The sequence below is a fragment of the Salmo salar genome, chromosome 26, assembly GCF_965601325.2.
Source record: "Salmo salar chromosome 26, fSalSal1, whole genome shotgun sequence".
Classification (NCBI taxonomy): domain Eukaryota; kingdom Metazoa; phylum Chordata; class Actinopteri; order Salmoniformes; family Salmonidae; genus Salmo; species Salmo salar.
In genome coordinates, this window is record NC_138316.1 from 33,224,957 (window position 1) to 33,250,923 (window position 25,967).

The 25,967-nt window shown below is 44.9% G+C and overlaps 1 protein-coding gene across 6 annotated transcripts in view; it reads left to right on the plus strand.

The window, feature by feature from the left end:
* The first annotated feature begins 7,982 nt into the window (after nt 1-7,982).
* Nucleotides 7,983-25,967, plus strand: part of LOC106593245 (fibrillin-1) — a 169,848-nt gene continuing 151,863 nt past the window's right edge. For 3 of the 6 annotated variants that reach the window (XR_014382842.1, XR_014382844.1, XR_014382843.1), the window contains exons 1-3: nt 7,993-8,323; nt 8,610-8,989; nt 16,455-16,537. Coding sequence is in view for 3 of the 6 variants with exons in the window: in XM_082969630.1 (XP_082825756.1) it covers nt 8,736-8,989; nt 16,455-16,537 (337 nt within the window). In the remaining 3 variants the exon portion in view is untranslated. Of the gene's footprint in view, nt 8,324-8,609; nt 8,990-16,454; nt 16,538-25,967 lie in introns of all 6 variants that reach the window. The other 3 variants (XM_082969630.1, XM_082969628.1, XM_082969631.1) reach the window with 3 other exon arrangements.

Below are 25,967 nucleotides of genomic sequence, written 5' to 3' on the forward strand. Positions count from 1 at the left end.
GTGTGTGTGAGAGAGAGATGAGTGGGTGGGAGCTTCCCGAGCCAGATCGAGGGGCAGACAGACAGAGTGGGTGGAAGACAAATATTTCTGGAGGTAAACTTCAAATAACAATTATTTCTCCATTCTTCTCTCATTCCCTAGTTCTTTGGCTAAATGATGCTATTTCTTCTCTCTTGGGCCTTCTCATTTCTGTTACTACTTGTTCACAGAGCACACACACACACACACACACACACACACACACACACACACACACACACACACACACACACACACACACACACACACACACACATACACACACAGGTGGTGGTGGAAGGAGGTGGAAGGTTCCACTGGCAGACTGGCCGGACCTCAATGACCTGTGCAACAGGACTGGAGTGGAGCTCAGCTGGACACGAGGTGATGTTGTGGAGACTTCTGTCACCATGATGAAACATCTCATCCTACATCCAGGACAACACTCCTTGGTATCAGACGGATGGAGCTACTGACCTCTATGTCTCCCAGCTACTGACCTCTCTGTCTCCCAGCTACTGACCTCTCTGTCTCCCAGCTACTGACCTCTCTGTCTCCCAGCTACTGACCACTCTGTCTCCCAGCTACTGACCTCTCTGTCTCCCAGCTACTGACCTCTCTGTCTCCCAGCTACTGACCACTCTGTCTCCCAGCTACTGACCTCTCTGTCTCCCAGCTACTGACCTCTCTGTCTCCCAGCTACTGACCACTCTGTCTCCCAGCTACTGACCTCTCTGTCTCCCAGCTACTGACCTCTCTGTCTCCCAGCTACTGACCACTCTGTCTCCCAGCTACTGCAACACTCTGTCTCCCAGCTACTGACCACTCTGTCGCCCAGCTACTGACCACACTGTCTCCCAGCTACTGACCTCTCTGTCTCCCAGCTACTGACCTCTCTGTCTCCCAGCTACTGACCTCTCTGTCTCCCAGCTACTGACCACTCTGTCTCCCAGCTACTGACCACTCTGTCTCCCAGCTACTGACCTCTCTGTCTCCCAGCTACTGACCTCTCTGTCTCCCAGCTACTGACCTCTCTGTCTCCCAGCTACTGACCTCTCTGTCTCCCAGCTACTGACCACTCTGTCTCCCATTCCATGTACCAAAATGCAGGACTTTCTCACCTTTACTGTTAAGGCGAGGCTGCAAGTTCTACCAACAAAATATAATCTACTGTAACACTCTGGTACCCTGCAAACCATGAGCCATTTTGTGTTATACCTGAGTCAAATGTAATGGAGTCAATTGCCCATGTTGTGAACGGCTGCTGTTCATAAGGATTGGTACATTGCTAGACATGACTGCCTTGTTGGCCTGATAGCCAGCACACACGCATACACATTCTTGTGGAAGGGGAAGCTGGTTTGATGTTGATGATGATGTGTTTTCCTGTGTTACAAATACGCCAGATATTGTTGTTGTGGGAGAAGCCAGGGGGGAGGAGCTCATTTTGGAAGTGGGCTGCTCATTGGACGGCTACATGGAGCAGGCCTTTACTGAGAAGCTGCTTAAATCCCAGCCCCTCGTGACACGGTGGGACAGCCTGGGTGGACGGGCAAGCTGGTTGCTCTGATATTTGGCAGTCTTGGCCATGTACACAGGCTTGCAGTGTGTGGCCTCCAGATTGCGGGCCTGACAAAAACTAGGACAAAGCAGTTGGCTAGATAACGCTCTGTTTCAGCTGTCGTGGGCAGCCTAGCTGTTTGATGAAGGAGACCAGTTGGCTAGGTACCGCTCTGTTTCAGCTGTCGTGGGCAGCCTATCTGTTTGGAGAAGGAGACCAGTTGGCTAGGTACCGCTCTGTTTCAGCTGTCGTGGGCAGCCTAGCTGTTTGGAGAAGGAGACCAGTTGGCTAGGTACCGCTCTGTTTCAGCTGTCGTGGGCAGCCTATCTGTTTGGAGAAGGAGACCAGTTGGCTAGGTACCGCTCTGTTTCAGCTGTCGTGGGCAGCCTAGCTGTTTGGAGAAGGAGACCAGTTGGCTAGGTAACGCTCTGTTTCAGCTGTCGTAGGCAGCCTAGCTGTTTGGAGAAGGAGACCAGTTGGCTAGGTAACGCTCTGTTTCAGCTGTCGTAGGCAGCCTATCTGTTTGGAGAAGGAGAGCAGTTGGCTAGGTACCGCTCTGTTTCAGCTGTCGTGGGCAGCCTATCTGTTTGATGAAGGAGACCAGTTGGCTAGGTACCGCTCTGTTTCAGCTGTCGTGGGCAGCCTATCTGTTTGGAGAAGGAGACCAGTTGGCTAGGTAACGCTCTGTTTCAGCTGTCGTGGGCAGCCTATCTGTTTGGAGAAGGAGACCAGTTGGCTAGGTAACGCTCTGTTTCAGCTGTCGTGGGCAGCCTATCTGTTTGGAGAAGGAGACCAGTTGGCTAGGTAACGCTCTGTTTCAGCTGTCGTGGGCAGCCTATCTGTTTGGAGAAGGAGACCAGTTGGCTAGGTACCGCTCTGTTTCAGCTGTCGTGGGCAGCCTATCTGTTTGGAGAAGGAGACCAGTTGGCTAGGTAACGCTCTGTTTCAGCTGTCGTGGGCAGCCTATCTGTTTGGAGAAGGAGACCAGTTGGCTAGGTACCGCTCTGTTTCAGCTGTCGTGGGCAGCCTAGCTGTTTGGTGAAGGAGACCTGGACTGCCATGCATACAGGGACCTTTGAAATGTTTGGATAATTTTTTTGTAAATTTGATTGGTGAATTCAAATAAAGTATTTAGTGTGTGTGTGTGTGTGTGTGTGTGTGTCTGTGTGTAGCGGATATTTTTGGTGTGTCACTGGGGTAAAGTCAGAGAGGACGTTTTCCACGCCTAAGATGGTCAGATCACACACACAAAAACACACACACACTACAAGGTTGAGGCCAAACTATAAGAATGGAGGAAAGTATTCAGAATTCCATTATTTTTCTCATGACAACAGAATAAACTCTGAACTCTGAACAATTTACAATCATCTGGATTGTACAGGGAATAGAACCATCTCTGCTTCGTCTCATTTTTTAGACATATTTCACATTAATATTGTCTCTCTCTGGCTCTGCAGCAGAAGACATAAAGAAATGAAGCGAGGCCAGTACTGCCAAAGACAACACACAGTGTGAGAATGCCTAACTGAAGCGACTTCTGTCTGGAGCATAAATACTGATCACTCCCTAGTGTGTGTGTGTGTGTGTGTGTGTGTGTGTGTGTGTGAGAGAGAGAGAGAGAGAGAGAGAGAGACAGAGAGAGAGAGAGAGGTTAGTTAGTGTCGGAGGGTGAGTTGGGGAACCTGACTGTAACCAAGTAAATAACTCATTGACCCACTGAAGTCTGTATGTGTTTATGAAAGATGTCACTTTTGTATTCATATCCTTTGCAGTCATTCAGTACAGATGGCTGTGTGTTGGCCGAGAGCTCAGAGCTGCACTAATGATGTAGGACACACACTACATTACACTGCAGGATGATAATCGTTGGGGTTCCCGTAAGAAATTAGAGTCCAGGGCTGTGTTTTATTCCAGGAATATGCTGCCTCCATGTTGTTGTTGTTCACTCTACTGTAGTCCTCACCAGATGATGAAAACAAACTTTTGACACACTATTGCCACATATTAATAATGATCGATTTGAGATCATAGCTAAATGTTTAGACTGTATGTAAAAGCAACACTGGCAGAAACTAGGTGGTGCTGTTGCTCGTCTCGTCTCAGCGTCGTGAAGGGGAGAGGACAACTTTCTGGAGTGAAACCTATTGTCTCTTCTCCTTGTGATGGAAGGCCTGTCTGAACTATACTGAGCTAATAAGCAGAGGCTGGGCCGAGTGGTGGGTAGGATTACAGTGCCTGGACTGGGTGAGAGATGGTAGGATTACAGTGCCTGGACTGGGTGAGAGATGGTAGGATTACAGTGCCTGGACTGGGTGAGAGATGGTAGGATTACAGTGCCTGGACTGGGTGAGAGATGGTAGGATTACAGTGCCTGGACTGGGTGAGAGATGGTAGCATTACAGTGCCTGGACTGGGTGAGAGATGGTAGGTTTACAGTGCCTGGACTGGGTGAGAGATGGTAGGATTACAGTGCCTGGACTGGGTGAGAGATGGTAGGATTACAGTGCCTGGACTGGGTGAGAGATGGTAGGATTACAGTGACTGGACTGGGTGAGAGATGGTAGGATTACAGTGCCTGGACTGGGTGAGAGATGGTAGGATTACAGTGCCTGGACTGGGTGAGAGATGGTAGGATTACAGTGACTGGACAGGGTGAGAGATGGTAGGATTACTGTGACTGGACTGGGTGAGAGATGGTAGGATTACAGTGCCTGGACTGGGTGAGAGATGGTAGGATTACAGTGCCTGGACTGGGTGAGAGATGGTAGGATTACAGTGCCTGGACTGGGTGAGAGATGGTAGGATTACAGTGCCTGGACTGGGTGAGAGATGGTAGGATTACAGTGCCTGGACTGGGTGAGAGATGGTAGGATTACAGTGCCTGGACAGGGTGAGAGATGGTAGGATTACAGTGACTGGACTGGGTGAGAGATGGTAGGATTACAGTGTCTGGACAGGGTGAGAGATGGTAGGATTACAGTGCCTGGACTGGGTGAGAGATGGTAGGATTACAGTGACTGGACTGGGTGAGAGATGGTAGGATTACAGTGTCTGGACAGGGTGAGAGATGGTAGGATTACAGTGCCTGGACTGGGTGAGAGATGGTAGGATTACAGTGCCTGGACAGGGTGAGAGATGGTAGGATTACAGTGCCTGGACTGGGTGAGAGATGGTAGGATTACAGTGACTGCACTGGGTGAGAGATGGTAGGATTACAGTGCCTGGACTGGGTGAGAGATGGTAGGATTACAGTGCCTGGACTGGGTGAGAGATGGTAGGATTACAGTGCCTGGACTGGGTGAGAGATGGTATGATTACAGTGCCTGGAGTGGGTGAGAGATGGTAGGATTACAGTGCCTGGACTGGGTGAGAGATGGTAGGATTACAGTGTCTGGACTGGGTGAGAGATGGTAGGATTACAGTGCCTGGACTGGGTGAGAGATGGTAGGATTACAGTGCCTGGACTGGGTGAGAGATGGTAGGATTACAGTGACTGGACTGGGTGAGAGATGGTAGGATTACAGTGCCTGGACTGGGTGAGAGATGGTAGGATTACAGTGCCTGGACTGGGTGAGAGATGGTAGGATTACAGTGACTGGACAGGGTGAGAGATGGTAGGATTACTGTGACTGGACTGGGTGAGAGATGGTAGGATTACAGTGCCTGGACTGGGTGAGAGATGGTAGGATTACAGTGCCTGGACTGGGTGAGAGATGGTAGGATTACAGTGCCTGGACTGGGTGAGAGATGGTAGGATTACAGTGTCTGGACTGGGTGAGAGATGGTAGGATTACAGTGCCTGGACTGGGTGAGAGATGGTAGGATTACAGTGCCTGGACTGGGTGAGAGATGGTAGGATTACAGTGACTGGACTGGGTGAGAGATGGTAGGATTACAGTGCCTGGACTGGGTGAGAGATGGTAGGATTACAGTGCCTGGACTGGGTGAGAGATGGTAGGATTACAGTGACTGGACAGGGTGAGAGATGGTAGGATTACTGTGACTGGACTGGGTGAGAGATGGTAGGATTACAGTGCCTGGACTGGGTGAGAGATGGTAGGATTACAGTGCCTGGACTGGGTGAGAGATGGTAGGATTACAGTGCCTGGACTGGGTGAGAGATGGTAGGATTACAGTGCCTGGACTGGGTGAGAGATGGTAGGATTACAGTGCCTGGACTGGGTGAGAGATGGTAGGATTACAGTGCCTGGACAGGGTGAGAGATGGTAGGATTACAGTGACTGGACTGGGTGAGAGATGGTAGGATTACAGTGTCTGGACAGGGTGAGAGATGGTAGGATTACAGTGCCTGGACTGGGTGAGAGATGGTAGGATTACAGTGACTGGACTGGGTGAGAGATGGTAGGATTACAGTGTCTGGACAGGGTGAGAGATGGTAGGATTACAGTGCCTGGACTGGGTGAGAGATGGTAGGATTACAGTGCCTGGACAGGGTGAGAGATGGTAGGATTACAGTGCCTGGACTGGGTGAGAGATGGTAGGATTACAGTGACTGGACTGGGTGAGAGATGGTAGGATTACAGTGTCTGGACAGGGTGAGAGATGGGTGGTGTGTGTGTGCTCTATGGCAGACCTGTGTGCTCACCAGCTGTTCTCTTCATCTGAGAGCAGCTCTCCATGGCTCCTCTTTTCTCGTCCCCTCATACCACTTCCCCTGCTCCCCCACCCACCACAACCCCTCACTCAGATACACTACAGGAGATCTCTACTCTGCTGCCTGAATGAGCCCTCTACTCCAACTCCACCTCCAACTCCACCCGGCTGTGGTTCTCTCTTACACACTTTCATAACAACCCATTCCCATGTTTAGAAACGTAGCATGGGCCACTCTCCTCTAGAAAGATAGATAGAGGGCCTATGGGAAGGAGGGAGAGTTTGGAGGAAAGGATAGATAGAGGGCCTATGGGAAGGAGGGAGAGTTTGGAGGAAAGGATAGATAGAGGGCCTATGGGAAGGAGGGAGAGTTTGGAGGAAAGGATAGATAGAGGGCCTATGGGAAGGAGGGAGAGTTTGGAGGAAAGGATAGATAGAGGGCCTATGGGAAGGAGGGAGAGTTTGGAGGAAGGGATAGATAGAGGGCATATGGGAAGGAGGGAGAGTTTGGAGGAAGGGATAGATAGAGGGCATCTGGGAACAAGGGACAGAGGGAACAAGGGATGGTGGTAGGGAGGTTGGGATCAAGAGCGGGAGAGTGGGAGGGAGGGAGAGAGGGAGTGACGGTGGAAGAGAGGGAGTGAAGGAGAGAGGGAGGGATAGATTACAGGAGGAAGTGGTGTCCCTGGCATGCTCTGCTCTCTGGTCTAATTTCCCAACATCTCCAGAACACTGAGTCTGTGTATGATTAGTTTTAATGCCACAACCACCAGAGACTGGATCAGCATCCCTCTCTCCTCCAGAACACAGACGCTCGCAAGCACGCACGGGCACACACACACACACACACACACAAACACACACACACACACACACACACACACACACACACACACACACACACACACACACACACACACACACACACACACACACACACACACACACACACACACACACACACACACACACACACACACACACACACAAGGCTCTGACCTTCCCTGATACACTTCGTTCCAGAGAAGGAGAGAGAGAGGGACAGAGAGAGAGAGAGGGACAGAGAGAGAGAGAGGGACAGAGAGAGAGAGAGGGACAGAGAGAGAGAGAGGGACAGAGAGAGAGAGGGAAAGAGACGTGTGGGCTGGGTTGTTGAGATGTTTAATTAAAGAGCATAGTGATATCACCTCTGAGTGGTGGAGTCTCAGAACACATTCCAAAAGGTCCTGTTCATTCTGAACAGTTCCAAACGGTTCCAATCAGTTCCAAACGATTCCAATCAGTTCCAAACGATTCCAATCAGTTCCAAATGGTTTTCAACCTGCTCTAAGACACAACAGGTGTCCTTACATGACCATCTTCCACCTCCACACTGTTTGTAAAAACTGTCTTCTGTGTTTTTACTCAATATTGTCATTACATTTACACTGTGTAAAGCTTGTGGACAGACTATGTAACATAAATGGTAATTATGCAAAATGTAAGGTATGTGTGGTGAGATTTGGCTTGTCCTGGTTACACTGTGCTATAAATATCATGGGCCTATCTTACCTGCTGAAAACAAAGTAGGTGTCTTTACTCTTTACATTATTCTAACAAACATCTAAGTCCTAATGCTGTATGAAATGTCTCACCCTCTGTCGTTTTTCTTTTGCTATGGCGCTATAACATGAACTGTGTGTTTGTAACTGTAACAGTAGTGGACCCTAGTTTGACTGGAATGTATGTATCGCGAGAGGACAAAAACCTTTTGGGGAAAGTTGAGGAGGGCAGGGATGGGGAGTGAGTGAGTTTGGCTGTGTGAGAGACAGTGAGAGAAAGAGAGCAGGAGAGAAGGAGAGGGTAGAAGACTTATCTTCTCCACGGCTACTGTAGAATGTCTCAACGCCTCTCTCCACATATACTGTAGAATGTCTCAACGCCTCTGATCACGCCATACAGAATCAAGACATCCTGATCATATCGGATGTGTTGGATTAATAAAGAAAAAACACAATGCTAGACTATTGACAATTTGAATTTCCATTATTCTTCTCCTTTTCTTGAAGTCGTTTATTCTGGAACAGCAAGTACGTGGGGTACTGCGCCTGGTCTGCTTTGACGACTGTCTCCAGCTGTGGAGAGAAGGTAGGCATTTTCTCCTGCGCAATTGCACAATGCTTTTTGATTTTAATTAAAACAAACTTGAAGTACCACTTATGTTCTTATTGGACTATTTGTATTATTTATACAAATGATTGTTAGATAGTTCGTCTGTAACCTCAACATCTGGCAGAGATGCATTCCGTGCAGACAGTCGTAGTGTCTATAGAAAACGATCATAGCCCAGTTATTTCTTTCCAAATTGCAGCATCTTCTGCGCTGCACATTTCTCTGCTTGTTTCTGAAAAACAATCTGATCTTTTTTTTGCAGCTTGACTCGGGACTATTTCCCTGAGCCCCGGTTGGATTTAGGAGAAACCGAAAAGACAACCGTTTTTTTTTTTACCAAAAAGTGGAGTTATTGTGAACTCGTGAGAAGATCACCAGGCCTGTAGCAATGTGTCGGGGGCGGCTGGTGAGGCTCGCGGTGGGTCTGGTGGCGGTCCTGTCGCTGTGGACGGAGCCTGGCGGGGCTGAGGCTGAGCAGGCTGGGCAGGCTGGGGGAACCGGAGGAGAAGCTAGACTTACCGAAGGAGAGCTGGTGTCTTTGCCGTTATTAACTGTAGACAGCGAGCCGGTCAGGCAGACTCCGACCCAACCCAGAGCCAGCCGGGCCAAGCGGAGGGGAGGAGGGACAGACGTCCTCAAAGGGTAGGCAATGACTCTATCTATTATCACTTATCCCTTATGAGACAGTCACCAGCACCTTACCTTAATTTACACCTTGTAGGCATAGTCTAATGAAGTTGTTACTAATTGTCTGTCATTACTACATCATTATAGTCCATACGTTTTTAAACATATGTCTTCTGTAGTTAGTTAACCTGTCACAGTGTCATGCATGTTGTCCTCATTCTCCCTCACTAATGCATGTTCAATAAGAATCTGAGACTTTAGGAAAGGTATTGTTATGCTTATTGTATTGTCTGTTATAGCAACCTGCCATACCAGCCTACTCCTCTGTAGGCCTACTGCTGTGGTCTACTAATCAGGTCATTAACTGTAGGTCTACTGCTGTGATCTACTAATCAGGTCATTAACTATAGGCCTACTGCTGTGACCTACTAATCAGGTCATTATTACCTCTGTAGACCTACTGCTGTGGTCTACTAATCAGGTCATTAACTGTAGGCCTACTGCTGTGGTCTACTAATCAGGTCATTAACTGTAGGCCTACTGCTGTGACCTACTAATCAGGTCATTAACTGTAGACCTACTGCTGTGACCTACTAATCAGGTCATTATTACCTCTGTAGGCCTACTGCTGTGGTCTACTAATCAGGTCATTACTACCTCTGTAGGTCTACTGCTGTGGTCTACTAGTCAGGTCATTACTACCTCTGTAGGTCTACTGCTGTGGTCTACTAGTCAGGTCATTACTACCTCTGTAGGTCTACTGCTGTGGTCTGTTAGTCAGGTCATTACTACCTCTGTAGGCCTACTGCTGTGGTCTACTAGTCAGGTCATTACTACCTCTGTAGGTCTACTGCTGTGGTCTACTAGTCAGGTCATTACTACCTCTGTAGGTCTACTGCTGTGGTCTGTTAGTCAGGTCATTACTACCTCTGTAGGTCTACTGCTGTGGTCTACTAGTCAGGTCATTACTACCTCTGTAGGCCTACTGCTGTGGTCTACTAGTCAGGTCATTACTACCTCTGTAGGTCTACTGCTGTGGTCTACTAATCAGGTCATTACTACCTCTGTAGGCCTACTGCTGTGGTCTACTAGTCAGGTCATTACTACCTCTGTAGGTCTACTGCTGTGGTCTACTAGTCAGATCATTATTACCTCTGTAGGCCAACTGCTGTGGTCTACTAGTCAGGTCATTACTACCTCTGTAGGCCTACTGCTGTGGTCTGTTAGTCAGGTCATTACTACCTCTGTAGGCCAACTGCTGTGGTCTACTAGTCAGGTCATTACTACCTCTGTAGGTTTACTGCTGTGGTCTACTAGTCAGGTCATTACTACCTTGCTGTGGTCTACTAGTCAGGTCATTACTACCTCTGTAGGTCTACTGCTGTGGTCTACTAGTCAGGTCATTACTACCTCTGTAGGCCTACTGCTGTGGTCTACTAATCAGGTCATTACTACCTCTGTAGGCCTACTGCTGTGGTCTACTAGTCAGGTCATTACTACCTCTGTAGGTCTACTGCTGTGGTCTACTAGTCAGATCATTATTACCTCTGTAGGCCAACTGCTGTGGTCTACTAGTCAGGTCATTACTACCTCTGTAGGCCTACTGCTGTGGTCTGTTAGTCAGGTCATTACTACCTCTGTAGGCCAACTGCTGTGGTCTACTAGTCAGGTCATTAACTATAGGTCCTACTGCTGTGGTCTACTAGTCAGGTCATTACTACCTCTGTAGGCCTACTGCTGTGGTCTGTTAGTCAGGTCATTACTACCTCTGTAGGCCAACTGCTGTGGTCTACTAGTCAGGTCATTACTACCTCTGTAGGTTTACTGCTGTGGTCTACTAGTCAGATCATTACTACCTCTGTAGGCCTACTGCTGTGGTCTACTAGTCAGGTCATTACTACCTCTGTAGGTCTACTGCTGTGGTCTACTAATCAGGACATTACTACCTCTGTAGGCCTACTGCTGTGGTCTACTAATCAGGTCATTACTACCTCTGTAGGCCTACTGCTGTGGTCTACTAGTCAGGTCATTACTACCTCTGTAGGTCTACTGCTGTGGTCTACGAGTCAGATCATTATTACCTCTGTAGGCCAACTGCTGTGGTCTACTAGTCAGGTCATTACTACCTCTGTAGGTCTACTGCTGTGGTCTACTAGTCAGGTCATTACTACCTCTGTAGGCCTACTGCTGTGGTCTGTTAGTCAGGTCATTACTACCTCTGTAGGCCAACTGCTGTGGTCTACTAGTCAGGTCATTAACTATAGCCTACTGCTGTGGTCTACTAGTCAGGTCATTACTACCTCTGTAGGTCTACTGCTGTGGTCTGTTAGTCAGGTCATTACTACCTCTGTAGGCCAACTGCTGTGGTCTACTAGTCAGGTCATTAACTATAGGCCTACTGCTGTGGTCTACTAATCAGGTCATTACTACCTCTGTAGGCCTACTGCTGTGGTCTACTAGTCAGGTCATTACTACCTCTGTAGGCCTACTGCTGTGGTCTACTAGTCAGGCCATTAACTATAGGCCTACTGCTGTGGTCTACTAGTCAGGCCATTACTACCTCTGTAGGTCTACTGCTGTGGTCTACTAGTCAGGTCATTACTACCTCGTGGCCTACGCGGGCCTGCGCTACCCGTGCCTGCTGTGGTCTACTAATCAGGTCATTACTTTCTCTGTAGGCCTACTGCTGTGGTCTACTAGTCAGGTCATTACTACCTCTGTAGGTCTACTGCTGTGGTCTACTAGTCAGATCATTATTACCTCTGTATGTCTACTGCTGTGGTCTACTAGTCAGGTCATTACTACCTCTGTAGGCCTACTGCTGTGGTCTTCTAATCAGGTCATTACTACCTCTGTAGGTCTACTGCTGTGGTCTACTAGTCAGGTCATTATTACCTCTGTATGCCTACTGCTGTGACCTACTAATCAGGTCATTACTACCTCTGTATTTCTACTGCTGTGACCTACTAATCAGGTCATTACTACCTCTGTAGACCTACTGCTGTGGTCTACTAGTCAGTGGTCATTACTACCTCTGTAGGCCTACTGCTGTAGTCTACTAATCAGGTCATTATTACCTCTGTAGGCCTACTGCTGTGGTCTACTAGTCAGGTCATTAACTATAGGTCTACTGCTGTGGTCTACTAATCAGGTCATTACTACCTCTGTAGGCCTACTGCTGTGGTCTACTAGTCAGGTCATTATTACCTCTGTAGGTCTACTGCTGTGGTCTACTAATCAGGTCATTACTACCTCTGTAGGCCTACTGCTGTGGTCTACTAGTCAGGTCATTACTACCTCTGTAGGCCTACTGCTGTGGTCTACTAGTCAGGTCATTATTACCTCTGTAGGCCTACTGCTTTGCTCTGTTAGTCAGGTCATTACTACCTCTGTAGGCCTACTGCTGTGGTCTACTAGTCAGGTCATTACTACTTCTGTAGGCCTACTGCTGTGGTCTACTAGTCAGTGGTCATTACTACCTCTGTAGGCCTACTGCTGTGGTCTACTAGTCAGCTCATTACTACCTCTGTAGGCCTACTGCTGTGGTCTACTAATCAGGTCATTACTACCTCTGTAGGCCTACTGCTGTGGTCTGTTAGTCAGGTCATTACTACCTCTGTAGGTCTACTGCTGTGGTCTACTAGTCAGGTCATTACTACCTCTGTAGGCCTACTGCTGTGGTCTACTAGTCAGGCCATTACTACCTCTGTAGGCCTACTGCTGTGGTCTACTAGTCAGGCCATTACTACCTCAGTAGGTCTACTGCTGTGGTCTACTAATCAGGTCATTACTACCTCTGTAGGTCTACTGCTGTGGTCTACTAGTCAGGTCATTACTACCTCTGTAGGTCTACTGCTGTGGTCTACTAGTCAGGTCATTACTACCTCTGTAGGCCTACTGCTGTGGTCTACTAATCAGATCATTATTACCTCTGTGGGTCTACTGCTGTGGTCTACTAGTCAGGTCATTACTACCTCTGTAGGTCTACTGCTGTGGTCTACTAGTCAGGTCATTACTACCTCTGTGGGCCTACTGCTGTAGTCTACTAATCAGGTCATTATTACCTCTGTAGGCCTACTGCTGTGGTCTACTAGTCAGGTCATTATTACCTCTGTAGTCCTACTGCTGTGGTCTACTAGTCAGGTCATTACTACCTCTGTAGGCCTACTGCTGTGGTCTACTAGTCAGGTCATTACTACCTCTGTAGGTCTACTGCTGTGGTCTTCTAGTCAGGTTATTACTACCTCTGTAGGTCTACTGCTGTGGTCTACTAGTCAGTGGTCGTTACTACCTCTGTAGGCCTACTGCTGTGGTCTACTAGTCAGGTCATTACTACCTCTGTAGGCCTACTGCTGTGGTCTACTAGTCAGGTCATTACTACCTCTGTAGGTCTACTGCTGTGGTCTTCTAGTCAGGTCATTACTACCTCTGTAGGTCTACTGCTGTGGTCTACTAGTCAGTGGTCGTTACTACCTCTGTAGGACCTACTGCTGTGGTCTACTAGTCAGGTCATTACTACCTCTGTAGGCCTACTGCTGTGGTCTACTAGTCAGGTCATTACTACCTCTGTAGGCCTACTGCTGTGGTCTACTAGTCAGGTCATTACTACCTCTGTAGGTCTACTGCTGTGGTCTTCTAGTCAGGTCATTACTACCTCTGTAGGTCTACTGCTGTGGTCTACTAGTCAGGTCATTACTACCTCTGTAGGCCTACTGCTGTGGTCTACTAGTCAGTGGTCATTACTACCTCTGTAGGTCTACTGCTGTGGTCTACTAATCAGGTCATTACTACCTCTGTAAGTCTACTGCTGTGGTCTACTAGTCAGGTCATTACTTCCTCTGTAGGCCTACTGCTGTGGTCTACTAGTCAGGGCATTACTACCTCTGTAGGCCTACTGCTGTGGTCTACTACTCAGGTCATTACTACCTCTGTAGGCCTACTGCTGTGGTCTACTAGTCAGGTCATTACTACCTCTGTAGGCCTACTGCTGTGGTCTACTAGTCAGGTCATTACTACCTCTGTAGGCCTACTGCTGTGGTCTGTTAGTCAGGTCATTACTACCTCTGTAGGCCTACTGCTGTGGTCTACTAGTCAGGTCATTACTACCTCTGTAGGCCTACTGCTGTGGTCTGTTAGTCAGGTCATTACTACCTCTGTAGGCCTACTGCTGTGGTCTACTAGTCAGGTCATTACTACCTCTGTAGGCCTACTGCTGTGGTCTGTTAGTCAGGTCATTACTACCTCTATAGTCCTACTGCTGTGGTCTACTAGTCAGGTCATTAACTATAGGCCTACTGCTGTGGTCTACTAGTCAGGTCATTAACTATAGGCCTACTGCTGTGGTCTACTAGTCAGGTCATTAACTATAGGCCTACTGCTGTGGTCTACTAGTCAGGTCATTAACTATAGGCCTACTGCTGTGGTCTACTAGTCAGGTCATTAACTATAGGCCTACTGCTGTGGTCTACTAGTCAGGTCATTAACTATAGACCTACTGCTGTGGTCTACTAGTCAGGTCATTACTACCTCTGTAGGCCTACTGCTGTGGTCTGTTAGTCAGGTCATTACTACCTCTGTAGGCCTACTGCTGTGGTCTACTAGTCAGGTCATTAACTATAGGCCTACTGCTGTGGTCTACTAGTCAGGTCATTAAATATAGGCCTACTGCTGTGGTCTACTAGTCAGGTCATTAACTATAGGCCTACTGCTGTGGTCTACTAGTCAGTGGTCATTACTGAAGACAAGGTCACAGGAGAGTTTAACATTTTCCTTTTGTTAATTTGTTGAGAATCCTGTCGCTGGACCCCAACAGGTGGGATTCTTTGTGATGGGAAGTTAGGATGAGAGTTTAGTAATTAAGTACTGGCAAGAAAATCACATTCCTGTCGGCTGCAACAATAAATTATATCCAAACAAAGGAGCCCATTGGTGGTGTGGGGCTGTCGGAATGCCTGCTGGACTGAGAGACAGAAAAGAGAGGGAGAGAGAGAGAGAGAGAGAGGGAGAGGGAGAGGGAGGGAGGGAGAGAGGGAGGGGAGAGAGATGGAGGGAGAGAGAGAGAGATGGGAGAGAGAGAGAGAGAGAGAGGGAGGGATGGAGAGAGGGAGGGGAGAGAGATGGAGGGAGAGAGGGAGAGAAAGAGAGAAAGAGAGAGAGGGAGGGAGGGGAGAGAGAGAGAGAAAGAGAGAAAGAGAGAGAGGGAGGGGAGAGAGAAGGAGGGAGGGAGGGATGGAGAGAGGGAGGGGAGAGAGATGGAGGGAGAGAAAGAGCGAAAGAGAGAGAGGGAGGGGAGAGAGAAGGAGGGAGGGATGGAGAGAGGGAGGGGAGAGAGATGGAGGGAGAGAAAGAGAGAAAGAGAGAGAGGGAGGGGAGAGAGAAGGAGGGAGGGATGGAGAGAGGGAGGGGAGAGAGATGGAGGGAGAGAAAGAGCGAAAGAGAGAGAGGGAGGGGAGAGAGAAGGAGGGAGGGATGGAGAGAGGGAGGGGAGAGAGATGGAGGGAGAGAAAGAGAGAAAGAGAGAGAGGGAGGGGAGAGAGAAGGAGGGAGGGATGGAGAGAGAGAAGCAGTTTAATATTTTCTCTAGTCCTAAACACCACACCCTGTTTTTTAAAGCACATCAGCAGCTGTACACAGTGGGTCACTGCTTGAGAGGTGGTGTGTGTGTGTGCATGTCGGGTGTGTGTGTGTGTGTGTGTGTGTGTGTGTGTGTGTGTGTGTGTGTGTGTGTGTGTGTGTGTGTGTGTGTGTGTGTGTGTGTGTGTGTGTGTGTGTGTGTGTGTGAGCGTGTGTGTGCGTGCATTTGTGTGTATATCATGACTGTAGACAGCTGATACTGGCATAGATAGATACATGCCTAATCTCCAGGGCTCACTAGCTATGGTTGTTTGAAGTGTGTTTATTGTGAGTTAATGAATCAGAACCCTCTATAAACTCTCACAGTGAAGGATCAGGTGCTGCAGTTCAGCGTCCAGGCCACTGTGTTGTGCTGTTTCCCCACTGGCATTACATTCACCAGGTGTAGGCCAGGAATGGCGTGTTGCAACCCATGATGTACTAAACAGTCTGTGGTTGCAACAGGCACAGTCTGAAAGCCTTTTATGCTGAGTGAAACCTTTCTTCCTATTACACAACAGCCAAACTCTGAAATCGGGAAGGGGACTGTGTATCTGTCTCCGTACGTTCGTCACGTGATATCTCAGACAGCACTGACCTGATTTTCGTGGGGGATGAGATGTTTACTGTTGCCTTGTTCACAATAACATTGATCCCATGACTATATACTGTGTCATTGAGATCCACTAATCCACTACATCTTCAAGCTTTAATTAAATCAGTTGTGTTAGTGCTGGGTTGGAACAAAAATGAGCACTGAAGGCAGGGGGTCGCCAGGCAGGACCATGGTTGTAGAATGAGGTGTGTGTGTGGGCTCCAGAAAGTGTTTAACCAGTGATTCTGTGTTTTTGTCTCTCCTCTTCCGCAGGCCCAATGTGTGTGGCTCTCGTTTCAACGCCTACTGCTGTCCAGGATGGAAGACTCTGACCGGGGGCAACCAGTGCATCGTCCGTGAGTCTCTCTCTGTCTATTTTCTATCTACTGTCGCTTATCTACACACCATGGTTTTCTAAACCCAATGGTACTGTATATTACAATTTGTTCTGTGCTGTTTGTAGTTAATGTTTGTGGGCAAATGTGTTCTTGGAAAGCCTAACATATTGTGCATGTCTTATAGTAATATACCTCTGTAGGTAAGGTAGGGTGTACTGCATGTCTTATAGTAATATACCTCTGTAGGTAAGGTAGGGTGTACTGCATGTCTTATAGTAATATACCTCTGTAGGTAAGGTAGGGTGTACTGTATGTCTTATAGTAATATACCTCTGTAGGTAAGGTAGGGTGTACTGTATGTCTTATAGTAATATACGTCTGTAGGTAAGGCAGGGTGTACTGTATGTCTTATAGTAATATACCTCTGTAGGTAAGGTAGGGTGTACTGCATGTCTTATAGTAATATACCTCTGTAGGTAAGGTAGGGTGTACTGCATGTCTTATAGTAATATATCTCTGTAGGTAATGCAGGGTGTACTGTATGTCTTATAGTAATATACCTCTGTACGTAAGGCGGGGTGTACTGTATGTCTTATAGTAATATACCTCTGTAGGTAAGGTAGGGTGTACTGTATGTCTTATAGTAATATACCTCTGTAGGTAAGGTAGGGTGTACTGTATGTCTTATAGTAATATACCTCTGTAGGTAAGGGTAGGGTGTACTGTATGTCTTATACTAATATACCTCTGTAGGTAAGGTAGGGTGTACTGTATGTCTTATAGTAATATACCTCTGTAGGTAAGGTAGGGTGTACTGTATGTCTTATAGTAATATACCTCTGTAGGTAAGGGAAGGGTGTACTGTATGTCTTATAGTAATATACCTCTGTAGGTAAGGTAGGGTGTACTGTATGTCTTATAGTAATATACCTCTGTAGGTAAGGTAGGGTGTACTGTATGTCTTATAGTAATATACCTCTGTAGGTAAGGGTAGGGTGTACTGTATGTCTTATAGTAATATACCTCTGTAGGTAAGGTAGGGTGTACTGCATGTCTTATAGTAATATACCTCTGTAGGTAAGGTAGAGTGTACTGTATGTCTTATAGTAATATACCTCTGTAGGTAAGGTAGGGTGTACTGTATGTCTTATAGTAATATACCTCTGTAGGTAAGGGTAGGGTGTACTGCATGTCTTATAGTAATATACCTCTGTAGGTAAGGTAGAGTGTACTGTATGTCTTATAGTAATATACCTCTGTAGGTAAGGTAGGGTGTACTGTATGTCTTATAGTAATATACGTCTGTAGGTAAGGCAGGGTGTACTGTATGTCTTATAGTAATATACGTCTGTAGGTAAGGCAGGGTGTACTGTATGTCTTATAGTAATATACCTCTGTAGGTAAGGCGGGGTGTACTGTATGTCTTATAGTAATATACCTCTGTAGGTAAGGTAGGGTGTACTGTATGTCTTATAGTAATATACCTCTGTAGGTAAGGTAGGGTGTACTGTATGTCTTATAGTAATATACCTCTGTAGGTAAGGCAGGGTGTACTGTATGTCTTATAGTAATATACCTCTGTAGGTAAGGAAGGGTGTACTGTATGTCTTATAGTAATATACCTCTGTAGGTAAGGCAGGGTCTACTGTATGTCTTATAGTAATATACCTCTGCAGGTAAGGGAGGGTGTACTGTATGTCTAATAGTAATATGCCTGTTTAGGTAAGGGAGGGTGTACTGTATGTCTTATAGTAATATACCTCTGTAGGTAAGGAAGGGTGTACTGTATGTCTTATAGTAATATACATCTGTAGGTAAGGCAGGGTGTACTGTATGTCTTATAGTAATATGCCTGTTTAGGTAAGGCGGGGTGTACTGTATGTCTTATAGTAATATACCTCTGTAGGTAAGGTAGGGTGTACTGTATGTCTTATAGTAATATACCTCTGTGGGTAAGGTAGGGTGTACTCTATGTCTTATAGTAATATATCTCTGTAGGTAAGGCAGGGTGTACTGTATGTCTTATAGTAATATACCTCTGTAGGTAAGGCAGGGTGTACTGTATGTCTTATAGTAATATACCTCTGTAGGTAAGGCAGGGTGTACTGTATGTCTTATAGTAATATGCCTGTTTAGGTAAGGCGGGGTGTACTGTATGTCTTATAGTAATATACCTCTGTAGGTAAGGTAGGGTGTACTGCATGTCTTATAGTAATATACCTCTGTAGGTAAGGTAGGGTGTACTGTATGTCTTATAGTAATATACCTCTGTAGGTAAGGCGGGGTGTACTGTATGTCTTATAGTAATATACCTCTGTAGGTAAGGCAGGGTGTACTGTATGTCTTATAGTAATATACCTCTGTAGGTACGGTAGGGTGTACTGTATGTCTTATAGTAATATACCTCTGTAGGTAAGGTAGGGTGTACTGTATGTCTTATAGTAATATACCTCTGTAGGTAAGGGTAGGGTGTACTGTATGTCTTATAGTAATATACCTCTGTAGGTAAGGTAGGGTGTACTGTATGTCTTATAGTAATATACCTGTTTAGGTAAGTAGGGTGTTCTGCATGTCTTATAGTAATATACCTCTGTAGGTAAGGTAGAGTGTACTGTATGTCTTATAGTAATATACGTCTGTAGGTAAGGCAGGGTGTACTGTATGTCTTATAGTAATATACGTCTGTAGGTAAGGCAGGGTGTACTGTATGTCTTATAGTAATATACCTCTGTAGGTAAGGCGGGGTGTACTGTATGTCTTATAGTAATATACCTCTGTAGGTAAGGTAGGGTGTACTGTATGTCTTATAGTAATATACCTCTGTAGGTAAGGTAGGGTGTACTGTATGTCTTATAGTAATATACCTCTGTAGGTAAGGCAGGGTGTACTGTATGTCTTATAGTAATATACCTCTGTAGGTAAGGCAGGGTGTACTGTATGTCTTATAGTAATATACCTCTGTAGGTACGGTAGGGTGTACTGTATGTCTTATAGTAATATACCTCTGTAGGTAAGGTAGGGTGTACTGTATGTCTTATAGTAATATACCTCTGTAGGTAAGGGTAGGGTGTACTGTATGTCTTATAGTAATATACCTCTGTAGGTAAGGGTAGGGTGTACTGTATGTCTTATAGTAATATACCTCTGTAGGTAAGGTAGGGTGTACTGTATGTCTTATAGTAATATACCTGTTTAGGTAAGTAGGGTGTTCTGCATGTCTTATAGTAATATACCTCTGTAGGTAAGGTAGAGTGTACTGTATGTCTTATAGTAATATACGTCTGTAGGTAAGGCAGGGTGTACTGTATGTCTTATAGTAATATACGTCTGTAGGTAAGGCAGGGTGTACTGTATGTCTTATAGTAATATACCTCTGTAGGTAAGGCGGGGTGTACTGTATGTCTTATAGTAATATACCTCTGTAGGTAAGGTAGGGTGTACTGTATGTCTTATAGTAATATACCTCTGTAGGTAAGGTAGGGTGTACTGTATGTCTTATAGTAATATACCTCTGTAGGTAAGGCAGGGTGTACTGTATGTCTTATAGTAATATACCTCTGTAGGTAAGGCAGGGTGTACTGTATGTCTTATAGTAATATACCTCTGTAGGTAAGGAAGGGTGTACTGTATGTCTTATAGTAATATACCTCTGTAGGTAAGGCAGGGTGTACTGTATGTCTTATAGTAATATACCTCTGCAGGTAAGGTAGGGTGTACTGTATGTCTAATAGTAATATGCCTGTTTAGGTAAGGTAGGGTGTACTGTATGTCTTATAGTAATATACCTCTGTAGGTAAGGCAGGGTGTACTGTATGTCTTATAGTAATATACATCTGTAGGTAAGGCAGGGTGTACTGTATGTCTTATAGTAATATACCTCTGTAGGTAAGGTAGGGTGTACTGTATGTCTTATAGTAATATACCTGTTTAGGTAAGTAGGGTGTTCTGCATGTCTTATAGTAATATACCTCTGTAGGTAAGGTAGAGTGTACTGTATGTCTTATAGTAATATACGTCTGTAGGTAAGGCAGGGTGTACTGTATGTCTTATAGTAATATACGTCTGTAGGTAAGGCAGGGTGTACTGTATGTCTTATAGTAATATACCTCTGTAGGTAAGGCGGGGTGTACTGTATGTCTTATAGTAATATACCTCTGTAGGTAAGGTAGGGTGTACTGTATGTCTTATAGTAATATACCTCTGTAGGTAAGGCAGGGTGTACTGTATGTCTTATAGTAATATACCTCTGTAGGTAAGGCAGGGTGTACTGTATGTCTTATAGTAATATACCTCTGTAGGTAAGGCAGGGTGTACTGTATGTCTTATAGTAATATACCTCTGTAGGTACGGTAGGGTGTACTGTATGTCTTATAGTAATATACCTCTGTAGGTAAGGTAGGGTGTACTGTATGTCTTATAGTAATATACCTCTGTAGGTAAGGGTAGGGTGTACTGTATGTCTTATAGTAATATACCTCTGTAGGTAAGGGTAGGGTGTACTGTATGTCTTATAGTAATATACCTCTGTAGGTAAGGCAGGGTGTACTGTATGTCTTATAGTAATATACCTGTTTAGGTAAGTAGGGTGTTCTGCATGTCTTATAGTAATATACCTCTGTAGGTAAGGTAGAGTGTACTGTATGTCTTATAGTAATATACGTCTGTAGGTAAGGCAGGGTGTACTGTATGTCTTATAGTAATATACGTCTGTAGGTAAGGCAGGGTGTACTGTATGTCTTATAGTAATATACCTCTGTAGGTAAGGCGGGGTGTACTGTATGTCTTATAGTAATATACCTCTGTAGGTAAGGTAGGGTGTACTGTATGTCTTATAGTAATATACCTCTGTAGGTAAGGTAGGGTGTACTGTATGTCTTATAGTAATATACCTCTGTAGGTAAGGCAGGGTGTACTGTATGACTTATAGTAATATACCTCTGTAGGTAAGGCAGGGTGTACTGTATGTCTTATAGTAATATACCTCTGTAGGTAAGGAAGGGTGTACTGTATGTCTTATAGTAATATACCTCTGTAGGTAAGGCAGGGTGTACTGTATGTCTTATAGTAATATACCTCTGCAGGTAAGGTAGGGTGTACTGTATGTCTAATAGTAATATGCCTGTTTAGGTAAGGTAGGGTGTACTGTATGTCTTATAGTAATATACCTCTGTAGGTAAGGCAGGGTGTACTGTATGTCTTATAGTAATATACATCTGTAGGTAAGGCAGGGTGTAGTGTATGTCTTATAGTAATATGCCTGTTTAGGTAAGGCGGGGTGTACTGTATGTCTTATAGTAATATACCTCTGTAGGTAAGGTAGGGTGTACTGTATGTCTTATAGTAATATACCTCTGTAGGTAAGGTAGGGTGTACTCTATGTCTTATAGTAATATATCTCTGTAGGTAAGGCAGGGTGTACTGTATGTCTTATAGTAATATACCTCTGTAGGTAAGGTAGGGTGTACTGTATGTCTTATAGTAATATATCTCTGTAGGTAAGGTAGGGTGTACTGTATGTCTTATAGTAATATACCTCTGTAGGTAAGGCAGGGTGTACTGTATGTCTTATAGTAATATACCTCTGTAGGTAAGGTAGGGTGTACTGACTGTCTCATAGTAATATGTCTGTGTATGTAAGGCAGGTTGTACTGTATGTCTTATAGTAATATACCTCTGTAGGTAAGGTTGGGTGTACTGACTGTCTCATAGTAATATGTCTGTGTATGTAAGGCAGGGTGTACTGTATGTCTTATAGTAATATACCTCTGTAGTTAAGGCAGGGTGTACTGACTGTCTCATAGTAATATGTCTGTGTATGTAAGGCAGGGTGTATTGACTGTCTCATAGTAATATGTCTGTGTATGTAAGGCAGGGTGTACTGACTGTCTCATAGTAATATGTCTGTGTAGGTAAGGCAGGGTGTACTGACTGTCTCATAGTAATATGTCTGTGTACTTAAGGCAGGGTGTACTGACTGTCTCATAGTAATATGTCTGTTTAGGTAAGGCAGGGTGTACTGACTGTCTCATAGTAATATGTCTGTTTAGGTAAGGTAGGGTGTACTGACTGTCTCATAGTAATATGTCTGTTTAGGTAAGGCAGGGTGTACTGACTGTCTCATAGTAATATGTCTGTGTATGTAAGGCAGGGTGTACTGACTGTCTCATAGTAATATGTCTGTGTAGGTAAGGCAGGGTGTACTGACTGTCTCATAGTAATATGTCTGTGTACTTAAGGCAGGGTGTACTGACTGTCTCATAGTAATATGTCTGTTTAGGTAAGGCAGGGTGTACTGACTGTCTCATAGTAATATGTCTGTTTAGGTAAGGTAGGGTGTACTGACTGTCTCATAGTAATATGTCTGTGTATGTAAGGCAGGGTGTACTGACTGTCTCATAGTAATATGTCTGTGTATGTAAGGCAGGGTGTACTGACTGTCTCAAAGTAATATGTCTGTGTATGTAAGGCAGGGTGTACTGACTGTCTCATAGTAATATACGTCTGTAGGTAAGGCAGGGTGTACTGTATGTCTTATAGTAATATACGTCTGTAGGTAAGGCAGGGTGTACTGTATGTCTTATAGTAATATACCTCTGTAGGTAAGGAAGGGTGTACTGTATGTCTTATAGTAATATACATCTGTAGGTAAGGCAGGGTGTACTGTATGTCTTATAGTAATATGCCTGTTTAGGTAAGGCGGGGTGTACTGTATGTCTTATAGTAATATACCTCTGTAGGTAAGGTAGGGTGTACTGTATGTCTAATAGTAATATGCCTGTTTAGGTAAGGTAGGGTGTACTGTATGTCTTATAGTAATATACCTCTGTAGGTAAGGCAGGGTGTACTGTATGTCTTATAGTAATATACCTCTGCAGGTAAGGGTAGGGTGTACTGTATGTCTAATAGTAATATGCCTGTTTAGGTAAGGTAGGGTGTACTGTATGTCTTATAGTAATATACCTCTGTAGGTAAGGCAGGGTGTACTGTATGTCTTATAGTAATATACATCTGTAGGTAAGGCAGGGTGTACTGTATGTCTTATAGTAATATGCCTGTTTAGGTAAGGCGGGGTGTACTGTATGTCTTATAGTAATATACCTCTGTAGGTAAGGTAGGGTGTACTGTATGTCTTATAGTAATATACCTCTGTAGGTAAGGGTAGGGTGTACTCTATGTCTTATAGTAATATATCTCTGTAGGTAAGGCAGGGTGTACTGTATGTCTTATAGTAATATACCTCTGTAGGTAAGGTAGGGTGTACTGTATGTCTTATAGTAATATACCTCTGTAGGTACGGTAGGGTGTACTGTATGTCTTATAGTAATATACCTCTGTAGGTAAGGCAGGGTGTACTGTATGTCTTATAGTAATATACCTCTGTAGGTAAGGTAGGGTGTACTGACTGTCTCATAGTAATATGTCTGTGTATGTAAGGCAGGGTGTACTGTATGTCTTATAGTAATATACCTCTGTAGGTAAGGTTGGGTGTACTGACTGTCTCATAGTAATATGTCTGTGTATGTAAGGCAGGGTGTACTGTACTGTCTTATAGTAATATACCTCTGTAGTTAAGGCAGGGTGTACTGACTGTCTCATAGTAATATGTCTGTGTATGTAAGGCAGGGTGTATTGACTGTCTCATAGTAATATGTCTGTGTATGTAAGGCAGGGTGTACTGACTGTCTCATAGTAATATGTCTGTGTAGGTAAGGCAGGGTGTACTGACTGTCTCATAGTAATATGTCTGTGTAGGTAAGGTAGGGTGTACTGACTGTCTCATAGTAATATGTCTGTGTATGTAAGGCAGGGTGTACTGACTGTCTCATAGTAATATGTCTGTGTAGGTAAGGCAGGGTGTACTGACTGTCTCATAGTAATATGTCTGTGTACTTAAGGCAGGGTGTACTGACTGTCTCATAGTAATATGTCTGTTTAGGTAAGGCAGGGTGTACTGACTGTCTCATAGTAATATGTCTGTTTAGGTAAGGTAGGGTGTACTGACTGTCTCATAGTAATATGTCTGTGTATGTAAGGCAGGGTGTACTGACTGTCTCATAGTAATATGTCTGTGTATGTAAGGCAGGGTGTACTGACTGTCTCAAAGTAATATGTCTGTGTATGTAAGGCAGGGTGTACTGACTGTCTCATAGTAATATACGTCTGTAGGTAAGGCAGGGTGTACTGTATGTCTTATAGTAATATACGTCTGTAGGTAAGGCAGGGTGTACTGTATGTCTTATAGTAATATACCTCTGTAGGTAAGGAAGGGTGTACTGTATGTCTTATAGTAATATACATCTGTAGGTAAGGCAGGGTGTACTGTATGTCTTATAGTAATATGCCTGTTTAGGTAAGGCGGGGTGTACTGTATGTCTTATAGTAATATACCTCTGTAGGTAAGGTAGGGTGTACTGTATGTCTTATAGTAATATACCTCTGTGGGTAAGGTAGGGTGTACTCTATGTCTTATAGTAATATATCTCTGTAGGTAAGGCAGGGTGTACTGTATGTCTTATAGTAATATACCTCTGTAGGTAAGGCAGGGTGTACTGTATGTCTTATAGTAATATGCCTGTTTAGGTAAGGCGGGGTGTACTGTATGTCTTATAGTAATATACCTCTGTACGTAAGGTAGGGTGTACTGCATGTCTTATAGTAATATACCTCTGTAGGTAAGGAGGGTGTACTGTATGTCTTATAGTAATATACCTCTGTAGGTAAGGCGGGGTGTACTGTATGTCTTATAGTAATATACCTCTGTAGGTAAGGTAGGGTGTACTGTATGTCTTATAGTAATATACCTCTGTAGGTACGGTAGGGTGTACTGTATGTCTTATAGTAATATACCTCTGTAGGTAAGGTAGGGTGTACTGTATGTCTTATAGTAATATACCTCTGTAGGTAAGGGTAGGGTGTACTGTATGTCTTATAGTAATATACCTCTGTAGGTAAGGGTAGGGTGTACTGTATGTCTTATAGTAATATACCTCTGTAGGTAAGGTTGGGTGTACTGTATGTCTTATAGTAATATACCTGTTTAGGTAAGTAGGGTGTTCTGCATGTCTTATAGTAATATACCTCTGTAGGTAAGGTAGAGTGTACTGTATGTCTTATAGTAATATGCCTCTGTAGGTAAGGTAGGGTGTACTGTATGTCTTATAGTAATATACGTCTGTAGGTAAGGCAGGGTGTACTGTATGTCTTATAGTAATATACGTCTGTAGGTAAGGCAGGGTGTACTGTATGTCTTATAGTAATATACCTCTGTAGGTAAGGCGGGGTGTACTGTATGTCTTATAGTAATATACCTCTGTAGGTAAGGTAGGGTGTACTGTATGTCTTATAGTAATATACCTCTGTAGGTAAGTAGGGTGTACTGTATGTCTTATAGTAATATACCTCTGTAGGTAAGGCAGGGTGTACTGTATGTCTTATAGTAATATACCTC